At 41.1% G+C, this 12,731-nt stretch overlaps 1 protein-coding gene across 2 annotated transcripts in view; it reads right to left on the bottom strand.

The window, feature by feature from the left end:
* ncoa3 (nuclear receptor coactivator 3) overlaps window positions 1-12,731 on the bottom strand; it is a 63,884-nt gene that overhangs the window by 12,520 nt on the left and 38,633 nt on the right. For both annotated transcript variants that reach the window (XM_060910401.1, XM_060910402.1), the window contains 9 exons: window positions 6,019-6,093; window positions 5,698-5,746; window positions 3,071-3,175; window positions 2,818-2,978; window positions 1,922-2,022; window positions 1,622-1,796; window positions 1,346-1,531; window positions 950-1,036; window positions 661-804 (listed from right to left, as the gene is read on the bottom strand). In XM_060910401.1, the coding sequence (XP_060766384.1) occupies window positions 661-804; window positions 950-1,036; window positions 1,346-1,531; window positions 1,622-1,796; window positions 1,922-2,022; window positions 2,818-2,978; window positions 3,071-3,156 (940 nt within the window). In that variant the 5' untranslated portion in view covers window positions 3,157-3,175; window positions 5,698-5,746; window positions 6,019-6,093. The remainder of the gene's footprint in view (window positions 1-660; window positions 805-949; window positions 1,037-1,345; window positions 1,532-1,621; window positions 1,797-1,921; window positions 2,023-2,817; window positions 2,979-3,070; window positions 3,176-5,697; window positions 5,747-6,018; window positions 6,094-12,731) is intronic.

Here is a 12,731-nt window from a genome sequence, read left to right on the forward strand (position 1 = left end):
GTGTCTAAAGCTTGATCGAAAGTTTGGTTCGTATCGCTCGCCGCCATGTTAAATGTGATCCGTAAACAGTCCCAAATAAACTACAAACTTCCGTTTGTCGAGTAGTACGCGTCACTGTCATTCCACCCCTCCCCACTCTCTGATTGGCTCCCTAACTCAGGCGAGCCTTTAGACCATAGTTTCCATGCTGTCTTTTCAGATCGGAACGATTGTGCAAAGCAGCATGGGATTTCCCAGGCTAGAGAGGAGTTGATTTCAGAAGGAAAACACACTCATGAAATTGGCAAATTCTAATTTTGTTAATCAAGGGCGGTAACTCTGGTAAAATTTAACCCAATTTAACGAAATTACAATATGTGCATCACCGACATATAACAAAGAATCCTGCCAAGTTTTGTGCAATTCCTCCAAAAATTGTGAGAGGAGTCTGTCCGGGACTGACGGAAATCGCCACGACATGATCCCCCTTTGGGCCTTTCAGCCAGCGAGAGATAATAATAGTTACATCTTTAACTACACTTGTGCCTTACAAAAACATATGCAAGTTAATTATGTAAAATGTCAACTGAATGTCCTTATACAATTTCCTGCTTCTTAATTTTTGCTTAAATGCAGCTGTTGCACTAGAAAGGACAGAGTTCCTCACAGATTTGCACTTACCCTCCTGGTAGTGTCGTTTGCAGGACCAGGGCTGGCCTTCACTGTGATGCAGGAACATCTGCAAACACCTGCGCACCAGATCCTCCCAGCCAGGACGCATAGTGGTGTGTAAGGAGCTTTGTTGCTCGATTTCGATCAGTTTTCCTGTTATTAAAAATACACACGTTTTACAAGCAAAGCCATAACGTGACCCACATGCCAACAACCACAACGATCTTCAAGAATCCATGAGGATTATGCAGCACCTTAAATTATAAATTAATTGCAGTACAAGACCAGACACGCTCACCTGAGAGCTCGTGCCTGGTGCTGAATCTCTCCGTACGCTCCACTGCGGTGACTCTCCGTGCCACGCAGATCATACAAGACTGCAGATCTGCACACACGACATGAACACTTAAAATCACTTTCCTGGACTGCGAGAAACCGAACACAGTCTCTTAAGTAAACGGTAATGCTACACGACCAGAACAGGCTCTCTGTCCCTTTTCATGAATCTTGGAAACACTGGGAGTGTGAACATTTCCTGGATGAGACATTAGGCCATTACAGCGCCCCATCCACACACACCGTTTCTCTGTATTGTATTAGCAGAAATGATATTCAACATCATATGTGGTCAACTGTAGTGTCGTCGTGATTTTGTGCGAGTCATGAGGTGCGTGTGTGTTGAGAAGAAATGTACCTTCGCCCTCCTCCATCATGGCTTTAGGCTGGGTAAGCGCAAAACATTGCATGGTCTCATAACGCGGCCTTCCTGTGCCATCCTCCACTCCAGGGCCTACGTGGCCAAACTTCACCAGCATCCGACAGTTAAAGGTGTGGCTTTTCTGACGCGAGGAATCTCCAGTCCATGAAACACCATTCGCGCCTACACACACACACACACACGCGAAACAGATCTGAGCATGGACGTTTCAAAGCTAAATGTATATCAGGAGGTAAATAGACAGGCATGTACCACTGGCTTTGGGCAGGTTTTTCTGCAGCTCCTCACGGTCCTCCTGATGCAGGATGTTATAGACACTGGTGTTGATCAGCTCCTCCTGCTTGTACTGCAGATACTGAGTCACGTTATCAGACACAAACACGATGTTTCCCTCTCGGTTCACGACAAACAAGAAGCCATCCAACGCCTGAAAGAGAAAGAAATGGACAGAGAGAGAGAGAGAGATAGAGAGACAGAGACTGAGCCAACAAGGACACAAAAATCCGAAAAGGATCGAACGTGCTTGGGAAATCTTGTAGTGATTTTCCTAACCTGCAACAGCAGAGGGCCCAGATGATCCTTGTCGATGACCCCTTGACCCGTAGAGGACACGTCTGCCTTTTGGACATCGTCATCGCCACATGAACCCTTTCCTTTAAAAGCCAGTACAAATAAAAGGAGCATGTTCAAGCAGCTGGTCACATTAAAACAAGATGAAAAGACAATCGATAATTAAATAAATCTGACATCTTTATCATCAACCCCAATATAATTAGACACACTGAGCTGACTTGTTGGTGCTCGGTTTTTTCAAAGGTTATCAAAATCAATACCATGTTATTTTATTTCTTTTCTCAATATTTGCCCAAGTGTTTAATTTTACATTCTTTAAAAAAAAATAAAAATCTTCTTGCACAATGACTTGTACAGGACAAACGTCAGCTGGATCAGCTTCTTTTTCTGGTTCTGCCAACTTCACAAATGGTTGTAGTGTTTAAAATCAAGTCTTTACAATTACTGTATTTCGTCATACAGTCATCAGGACTGATCTGAATCGAATACGAGTTTTCGTCCATTTTCGACTAACTCGTGCTTGCCATTTTAATGTTAAAATTCATTCATGTTCGAATACTTTAAACACCCCCCCCCCCCCCCAAAAAAAAAAAAGTCGTCGCTGATTTGGTGTCATCATTGTGCCTGCTTTGATCATCTCTCAGCTAAAAATAAAATAATTTTTTTTTAAAAAGTACAAAATAAAAAAAAGACAAAATTGCCATGCATCTGTTGCATCAAATTGGTGCTGTACAACCACCACAAGGTGGCAGCATTTTACAAAAACACCCACTAGCTTTCAGGCTTTTTTTTCCAGGAATTTTCATGAAAAAACAAACAAAATTAATTAGTAACAAAAAGCACGGTGTTCTAAAGCTGCAGCACTGTTGCCCTACCTTGCTCTTTAATCTGTCGTATCTGGCGTACTGTCTCTTTAAGGATGGCGCATTTGTCTGGTTTGACGTTGAAGTTATCGATGTCGCTGAGGTTAGCTGAGATCAGCTCAGCGAGCTCCTCGATGTATTTACACTCCTGCTCTCTCCGACGCTTATCACACCTGGATAAAGACATGCATGTGCATTCGAACACTGATAAGACACAGGTGTGATATTTCAGCGCATCTCCACACACTCCCATTCACACACTTACCCTAATCCTGGTGTGTCACAAGTGGAGAGTTTACGTTTCCGGTCGTAGCCCAATTGCTCCAGAGAGTTCTCCACTGGTCCACTCATCTTCAACGCATATCAGCACCTATACACACGTGCAAACACACACTGAATTGTGCGTATGGAATGTAAACACTCAACAGACTTCGCTCAGAATGAAGGAATCTAAGAGATGATCGGAGTGCATGCCTAGTGTGTGGATGTTTGTGAATCGGGCAGCTTATTTCAAAGTCTTCCCACATTTAGTTGAAAGTAAGGAATGTTCCAGCTGAGGGAGACAGCGAGCGAGCGTGTGTGTATACACTGATGATGACTGAGTGAAGCAGGGCCCCAGGAGAAATGGGTCATCCCTCGTTCAGTGTGTGTGTGTGTGTGTGTGTGTGTGTGTGTGTGTGTTGCTCTGCAGTACTGACTCACAGAGGGTCAATACTCTCCCTCCGGAAGCTGGAGCACACACAGTGTGGATTCTCATAATGAGGTAAAGTCGAAGGGATCGATAGCATTTAAAAGGCAGTTTCATGGAAAAATAATAAATAAAATAAATAAAATATTCAGGAGCAAAAAGGTTCAATTTTTCCACTCTCGGGAACTCATACAGAGTAAAGCTTTTATTGTTTATCAGCTCAAAAAAGGACTGCAAGATCACCGTACCGTCTCATATTACACATACACGCTTGCCCGATTGTTGTTTACTACCATTCTTATCACACACCTCTTTCTCCCTCCCTCCCTCCCTCCCTCTCACTACTGCGCACAATTCTCCCTCTCCCTCTCCTCTCTTTCTCTCACCTGCACATCTTCATTTCCCACTGCAGAATCTTTCTGACAGCAGCTCATTGTCTATCTCCTCTTTGTATTAAGGCCACCAGAACAAATTTTATTACTCGACATAATTATTTTAAAGCACGCCCAAGTTTAAGATTTCACATTCTACATTTAGTCACCTAATATGAGACCATTATTATACAGCGGTTTCCGAAACGTTTTAGCTCGATGACTTAAACTGTTTGCCGTGGAAAATCGACTTCCCCTAACTGTTATGTATAATTAAATCCACTTTCTATTGTTGAAGCTAAAATAGTGCTTTACTTGGCATATACTGTACACTACGCAGGATCTACATACCGTTATGTTACACTCTATGGAGCTGGCACATACAGGAAATGAGAATTCAGTTTGTGTTAGACAGAGATGGCAGATTGTTCCTGGATCCTTGAGGTGCAAAAGAAATATTGGTGAAGGTAAAGAAATAAAATAAATCTGAAGCATTTTTTATTAATCATAAAATTATGATTTTGCGTATGTGACAAATTTCTTGCTTAAGAAAGCAACTTTCACCTTTAGCTACTTTTATTATTATTATTATTATTATTATTATTATGGCCGGGTTCCCTGCCTGAACTGATAACCGTATCATCAGTTTTTCTTTGGCTAATCAGACACAAGAAACACCACCACTCTTGCCAGAGCAGCTGGGGGTTAGGTGCCTTGCTCAAGGGCACTTCAGCCAATCCTGCTGGTCCAGGGAATCGAACCAGCAACCTTTTGGTCCCAAAGCTGTTTCGAAACCATTAGGCCATGGCTTCCCCATGCTTCATTAATATTCAAATACTAAACATTGGAAGTAATTTCTGAAAGAAATCTGACAGCCCAAGTCGATATCCGTCTATTGTTCTTTCGCTATCTAGTTTGTCATTTGTGAGAAGAGAGGACATTTTGGCTGGTCCTCACTTTTTCCAAAGGCTCGTTTGAGGGTTAAGGCTTAGTTTTAGGGTTCAGGATAGAATTAGGTTAGGCATTTAGTGGTGATGGTTAAGGTTAGAGTAAGGGGCTAGGGAATGCATGTCGTCAGTGAGGGTCCCCACAAAGATAAAAAGTACTAGAGTGGTGTGTGTGTTCTCATGCTTTTACATTCTGATGTTGACCAAATGTCTCTACAAGGATAGGGATGTGGGGACAATTTGGCTGGTCTCCACAAGAAAAACTTTTTTTTTTTAAGCAAAAACTTTAGCTATTGTTCAGTAAACTGTTTGCTTATTAAAATAAATAAATAACCAACCAATAAGAGCCAAAAGATTTGGTTACTGACCAAGTATAAGGAAGGGTCCGATCTAGGTATAGCATTAACAAGCTGCATTGATGTCAACAGAAGGTCCTCACAATGATAGTAAGAGAAAAGTGTGTGTGTGTGTGTGTGTGTTAGCGTGTGTGTGTTAGCAAAGCCTTTCTTCATGAATGACCCCTATCAGAGTTCAGCGGAAACCTCTGAGAACAGGCCATCAGGTCACACACTCTTCCCCTTGGCCTCGTACACATACACACAGACGCACACCCACCCTTCCCCTTCCCTTCCACACAAAACACAGCCACGCATTCCTCTATGAACTCATCATTCCAGAGTCGAACTGCGGGACGAAACGGCGACTTTATTCAACTCGCTGCAGTACCTGCCCAGACATGTGCAACACAGCAACACACACTTTATATCACACAGCAAACTCTCAGTCGCCCCCCCATCCCCCTCTCTTTCTCTATCTTTCCCTGCATTCTGCCTCCCGATCCATCCGTTTTCATCCCGTTCCCCGCCCCCTCCTCCTTTTCCCTCACCTTTGCAGCAGTGGAGAATGATGACATCCACTCCGTTCCACCTCACATCCTGCAAAACACACGCCGAGAGTCACTGGATGGGTACAATTTCAGCAAGAAAGCCAGGATAAAGTCTTTTCGACACAATTACAAGTGCAGCTCAGTGCTTCTTTTAGATCCTGTGATCAATAAAGAATTAAGACAGTGTTATATAACCTGTTTCTAGAGAAGCTTTGCTCCGACTGACATCAGCACATTCAAGCACAAAGCCTGATCCCAGATCAGCTTTATCGACATTTCAGGGATGACTGATCTTAGAAGCAGCATCACATTTTCACTTACCTCTGAGTGGCAATGTGGCAGCTCTGATTAAAGACCCAGACACGGAGGGCATCTACGGCTTCAGCAAGGCCACCTCTGCTCCAGCGAGAAAGAGAAACATACAGTATTACACCACTATATCAATGACTACTAAAAGCATTTCTTGCATGGTTTAGAAGTCAGTTTTTTTTTTTTAAACAAAATCAATGGAATTTCACTTTTTCTTAATCCCTTCAATGCCCTTGTCCGAGTCACGTACGTCACGAAATCTTTTACCGCTGTGCCTTATGACGTACGCTACTCGTCATAAACACCTCCATTTATGTACCTTACACGGCACATTACTTTTACTTCACAGTGGCACATATGAATTACAGTCAGGGCTTTGAACCAGAATTTTTTTCCTATTGGTTCGTTCCGAACAGAAACAGAATTTTAAAGTTTCCGGTTTTGGGTTCCACCATTAAATAGACGTTCCCGAACCGGTTAGAACAAAAAAAATTTCGTTCCCGGAACGGTTAATTGCGTTCCCTGTCAGCTGTTTAACAAATGGCTATAAAATTATGTCTCTGTCTCATCCAGCTTAAGCCAAATGTAGGCTAATTCTATTACAACCTTCATTAAATAAGACAAGAAATAATTCAAAACAATTATTATTTCAAATGTTGGCGATTTGGATTCTCAGTATGTCTTCCCATCTACGCAAACAGAAAAAGTGCCAAAAATGAAAGATAATTCGTTTAGTGTGTTACCAAAGGCTAGTCAGGCCCTATGCATTGATAGGCTAACAGAGGTTAACGTTATTTAATGTTCGCGAGCCTCTCATTAACGTGGACAAATATATTGATATCGTGTTTGAAATTGACGTTTTTGAATAACAATAGACTGCAATATTTACCTCTTATTTAAGATGTGGAGACGTGATAGTAGTCCACCCTCCCGCTCTCTACATTCAGTCAGTGAACATCACACAGGAAGTGAACCCCAGCGGGTCATAGAAACTTGCGCAGGAGAAGAATGACTCTTTTTTTTAATTTGTAGGCTACGGAAACTTTGAGGAACGAAATAAAAACCGGTATTAACCGGTTACCATTATTTTTAATAAGCGTTTCTGTTCCGGAGCATAAAAAATAATAAAGTTTCTGGTTTTGTTTCTGTTCCATGTGAAATAGAAAAAGTTCCCAGTTTTCGTTCCTTGAACCGGTTCAAAGCCCTGATTACAGTCAATGCCTAAAACATTCTTCCGTCATAAGGCACAGCGGTAAAAGATTTCATGACGTACGTGACTCGTCCAAGGGCATTGAAATAAATGGAGACTTTCCCCGTGTTTTTACTCTGCTCCAACATAATTATTGAATAATATTTGTATGTACCAGTCAAAAGCGTGAACACACCTCCTAATTCAGTGTTTTTAATTTTTATTCATTAAGAGACACTTCATGTCTTACAGTAACGATGGATGTCGATTCTCTTTACTTAGTTGAGCAGTTCTTGGCATAATATGGATTACTACAGATGTCGAATAGGGCCGTTTACAGTATTTTTATGATTTACTATTTAATGCTCTCAAATGCATCAAAAAGGCAAACTTGTCCAGTAATTAACTTTTAATTAATTAACTGAGCTAAATGGTGGCTATATTGAAGATAAAATATGAAACATTTTGTATATGTTATTTCATAGTTTTGATGTCAAAATACAGAGAAAACCTATGAACAGGTAGGTGTGTCCAAACTTTTTTACTGGTAATGTATATATAAACATAGCATATTTATTTTTGGAAGTTTTGGGTGCCTTTAGAGATACCCAATAATATGCAAATTTTTTTAATAAATTTAAAAAAGTATCCTACATAAAAACACAAGACTGTTTAAAATGTGGTTTGTTTTTCCTCAATAATTTTTATTTCTTTAAAGCCTAAGGATGTGTCTGCATTCATCCCAGCCAGTGCACAAACTAACCCAATGTTAGCTTGGTCTGGCGCATTTGCAAATTTAATAATTCATCTGTATTGCCTAAGCCCTGGCATGCATTTGTCACACGTAGACACAAGCGAGTTTCAGTAGTGGTCTTGGATTTGCAAAAACCATCAAGAGTTTATTAGTTAGTGAGAAAGATGTTTAGTCATTCTTTAATAAAATCAAACTTGTTCGTGTTGGCAAATTGTTGGACTAGGACATGCTGTTATTGGAAAAGAACAAACAGCAGGGTTGTGTGGTAAGGAGAAAAAAAGAAAGAGAATTTTAGAGACAATATTCCATGCCTGTGCGAACTGAGACGCTTCCTGATCCATTGCGTACAACAGCTTGATCAGTCAGTTTGCTTTAAAGGGGAACTGAAGTCATTTTTAAACTTGCTTTATTTCTTAATTAACGTGATATTCAATTACGTTCTCGGTTTGATTAACCTTATATCGTGACTCGTATTGGCATATTATATTACACTTATCGGCCTTTAGCCATGTTGAACGTGGCTCGTTTGGTCCACGGCAGGCGTCGCTTATCCGCACGATCTTCACGAGACTTGTGCGAGACTTCAAACGTGAAGTGTCAGCGCCGCCATTTTGAAAACTGTTTACACAGCGGCCGGCCAGATCGCCATATCATTCCAATTTAGATTAATTTCGAGGTTTGCCAGCTTCATCAATGATGGGGATTATTCCATACGACTTCGAACCAACGTGGAGTAGAGAAGAGCTGGAAAGACGACAGGATAAAGACTAGACCGTTGCGCTGGTATTTACATCATTACTGTCGCACAATTAAAACATGCCAGATCAGGCGGCTGGTGGGTTTTCAAAATAATAAATACATGCATGTATTTTTGTGATAAACACATATTACACTGAGCGCATTTCCCACATAATCCTCACTAAGGTTTCGGATAGCACTACAAAATGGCGTCCACACTATATAGTGCCCCGTGTAGTGAGTAGGGAGCGATTTCGGACACAGGGGAAACTTCTGGCTTGATTACGTCAGCATTCAAAAGAGGGCGCGCACGTCTTTTGATAACGTTGCCAGATGTTGGTCACTTTGATTTCCGCTGTACGTTTTACTTCCGTCCTACGATGTCTCGCACAGGTCTCAGCGAATCTCGTTCACGACCATTGCTTTGACATATGGACTGATGTATTACATAGCATATTTCAAACACTCATAACTTGCTATAGCAGCGACAAAATCTCGTTCTCGTTATCTCTAGCCGCTTTATCCTTCTACAGGGTCGCAGGCAAGCTGGAGCCTATCCCAGCTGACTACGGGCGAAAGGCGGGGTACACCCTGGACAAGTCGCCAGGTCATCACAGGGCTGACACATAGACACAGACAACCATTCACACTCACATTCACACCTACGGTCAATTTAGAGTCACCAGTTAACCTAACCTGCATGTCTTTGGACTGTGGGGGAAACCGGAGCACCCGGAGGAAACCCACGCGGACACGGGGAGAACATGCAATCTCCACATAGAAAGGCCCTCGCCGGCCATGGGGCTCGAACCCAGGACCTTTTTGCTGTGAGGTGACAGCGCTAACCACTACACCACCGTGCCGCCCAGCGACAAAATGGCGATCAAAAATGCATTCCTACATTTTATAAAATGAGAAATAGAATTTTGATTTAAAAAAATAATAATTGCCTTCAGTTCCCCTTTAACTTTCAGTCAACTAATTATGAGTATGATAAGGAGAGAGATAGAATACCTAGTTAAACATGCCTTAAGTTCACTCACCAATTTGCAAGCATGTTGTGAAATTAAATTAGGATTAAGGCAAGGCAAGTTTATTTATATAGCACATTTCATACACAGTGGCAGTTCAATGTGCTTTACAGAAGTAAAAGCAGAACAGTAAACAATAGAAAATAAAATTACATAAAATAATTGGGGAAGAAAAATAAGAATTAAACAATAGTAGAAATAAAATAATAAAATGAAATAAAAGTTCAAAAAAGGAATCAGCCTCGAGATTAATTATTATTATGGGTTTAACTCAAAGCGCGCTCTTCCCGTGGCTCTTCCACGAGGATCACCAAAAATCGTCCCGCAGACAAAATCTACGAGGATCACCAAATAAAATCGTCCCGCAGACAAAATCTACGAGGATCACATAAAGCGCGCTCTTCCCGTGGCTCTTCCACGAGGATCACCAAAAATCATCCCGCATTAAGACTGGGATCTGACAGGGTGTCCAAGGTGTAAAGGGTCTAAAGTGTCACTTTATACACCTTTGTACACTGCAGCAGCTCATGGCTTAATGTTCTGTGTCATTTAGCATGCAAGTTCAAATATTAGCACAGTACACAAATAAGGTTTTGAAACGTAGAGTAATTCTGCCTGAAATACACAACTCTTATACAACGATACTACAGGAAAGCATGTCCAACCTGTCAAGATACACTTAATAATGAAGAATTCATTTATTAGGAGCATTAGCAAAGTTACCTAGCAGCTCCACTAACCTAGCATAAAAGCTCTGGGGCTTAAATTTACATGTTTCCACATCATCCTCTTATCTCTGATGTGTTTAGTTCAAAGCCGTGTAAAGATTACTTTGTGTTGTCACGAACTGAACTGAAACTCCTGCTCACCAAACCTGTTCACAGCAGTACTGAGAAAACCTGTTATAAATGTCATAATATGAATACCTCAAATAAATAGCATGTCAACAAATTCGACCCATGCTTATTTCTTTAAAAAAAAAAAGTTAGACATTCTACAAAATGTATTATTGAGCTTTTTTTTAATGAACTAGATTTATATGCAACACCACAATACACGTTGACAATGCCCCATGCTCATGTTAATTAACGTGTGATGGATATTTTTAAAAAAATATAATATACAGCTTTTAATTGTAGAATGCAAAACAGTTTCACTTTTTCAATTCAAGCTTCATATAAAAGTGCAGCTGCCTTTGTAGGAGAATTATCTATAACGTCCGAAACAGGAAGAAGTAAAAGCAGACATCCTGTTTGTGTCCTCTTCACACTCGCAGCTCTCTCTCTCTCTCTCTCTCTCTCTCACACGCCTTCACGTCATCACTTCCTTCTTCTATTAAAAGCCTGTGAGCTGCGCAGACAGCCGTGTTAACATACTGAGCTGCACGACTGTCTGATGCCTTCATTCCATTTCTGGTTCATGTTTCTTTTCTGTCAGTCTGTCTGTAGGCTACATATTCACAAATTGCTAGCTGTAGAGTTATGAAATTTGTGTCGCTTCATTTCGGCGGTGATCAGACCGTGACATGCCTGGGGTACGGTTCGAGTTGCCTCGGTTTACGTCTTCATTTCCCATCATTCCCCTGTCCCATACGGCGCGTACCTGCATTATTTATGGAGCTGCTTCCTGTCATTATGCTAACACACGCAGCTCTATGCCTCAGGGAGCTTCCGTGAGCAGATTGCTGCTGCACTCCAACAGGCCACGCGCAGTCAGAACAGCGAGCTAAAGGCTAAGCTGCGTTACTGACGAGAGCGGAAACACACTCACCTGAGTAATAGACTGAATATGTATGCAAATATGGACGAAATATGCAAATATGTGTGTGTATGTGGCTCGAGTATGCAGTAAGTCACTCGTCTCAGAAATACTTTGGGAGGGAAATAAAAAAAATCTCACATTCCTTTGACAAAAAAAAAAAAAAAGTTGTGAAAGCGTTAGTACTGATACTTAAATATAAACAGGAAATAGGAGAAAGAAATGTTGATAACCTTTTTGTTTAGCATGAATGTAATAATGCATTGTTTAGCCTAAAATGGAAGTTTTTAAAAAAAAAAACATTTGATTAAGATTAAAAAAAAAGCCCAGATATAAACAAATATCCATATTTGAAGTTAATCAAAACCACCACCATGTTCTCATCCTGTCACAAATAGCTAGCTGGCTAGTTAGCACCTTATAACCTACTTCCCATTTGTTACAAGTGGGATTTTAGCACCAGAGACTTAAGTCATTTTTTTCGCGGTGTGGTTTCCATCAAATCCTGCGCTCTGATTGGCTGGCGAGCAGGTCCGTATCCTACGGTACGGACCCCGGTTACGGACCTCTGGCGACTCGCTCGTTTACAACAACAACAAACATAGTAGCATTTTTTGTCAACAATTATCTTTTTTTTTTTAAATAAGATTTATTTACAAGATTATCAAACATCTTATAAATTTTTGCCAGCATTTCTCAGGAGAATAGCATTAATTTTACAGCATGGATCACAATAACGACAGTCTTCACAGCGAAAGCGAGTTTTACTACCCTGAGGAAGAAGAAATAAAATAAAACATTTCAGGAGAAAGCTAAAAAACCTCTAACTTGCTAACACCGAGCAAAAACATGGCTGAATCCTGAATGACTCAATTTTATATAAATAGGGGACTACATAGGCGGCAAAATGTAGTTTTTTTTCTGCCATGGAAGTGCACTCGTATACCGAGGAGGAAGCAATTTGCATTACAGCCGTGAATGAGGATTCAAAATGGCGGCTCGGCTCGGTTTTCCCTTTCGGGCGCTCTCGTTTTCTGTTAGAATTTCTCATCTATTCTCATTATCTCTAGCCGCTTTATCCTTCTACAGGGTCGCAGGCAAGCTGGAGCCTATCCCAGCTGACTACGGGCGAAAGGTGGGATACACCCTGGACAAGTCGCCAGGTCATCACAGGGCTGGCACATAGACACAGACAACCATTCACACTCACATTCACACCTACGGTCAATTTAGAGTCACCAGTTAACCTAACCTG

The sequence above is a fragment of the Neoarius graeffei genome, chromosome 26 (genome assembly GCF_027579695.1).
Source record: "Neoarius graeffei isolate fNeoGra1 chromosome 26, fNeoGra1.pri, whole genome shotgun sequence".
Taxonomy (NCBI): Eukaryota; Metazoa; Chordata; class Actinopteri; order Siluriformes; family Ariidae; genus Neoarius; species Neoarius graeffei.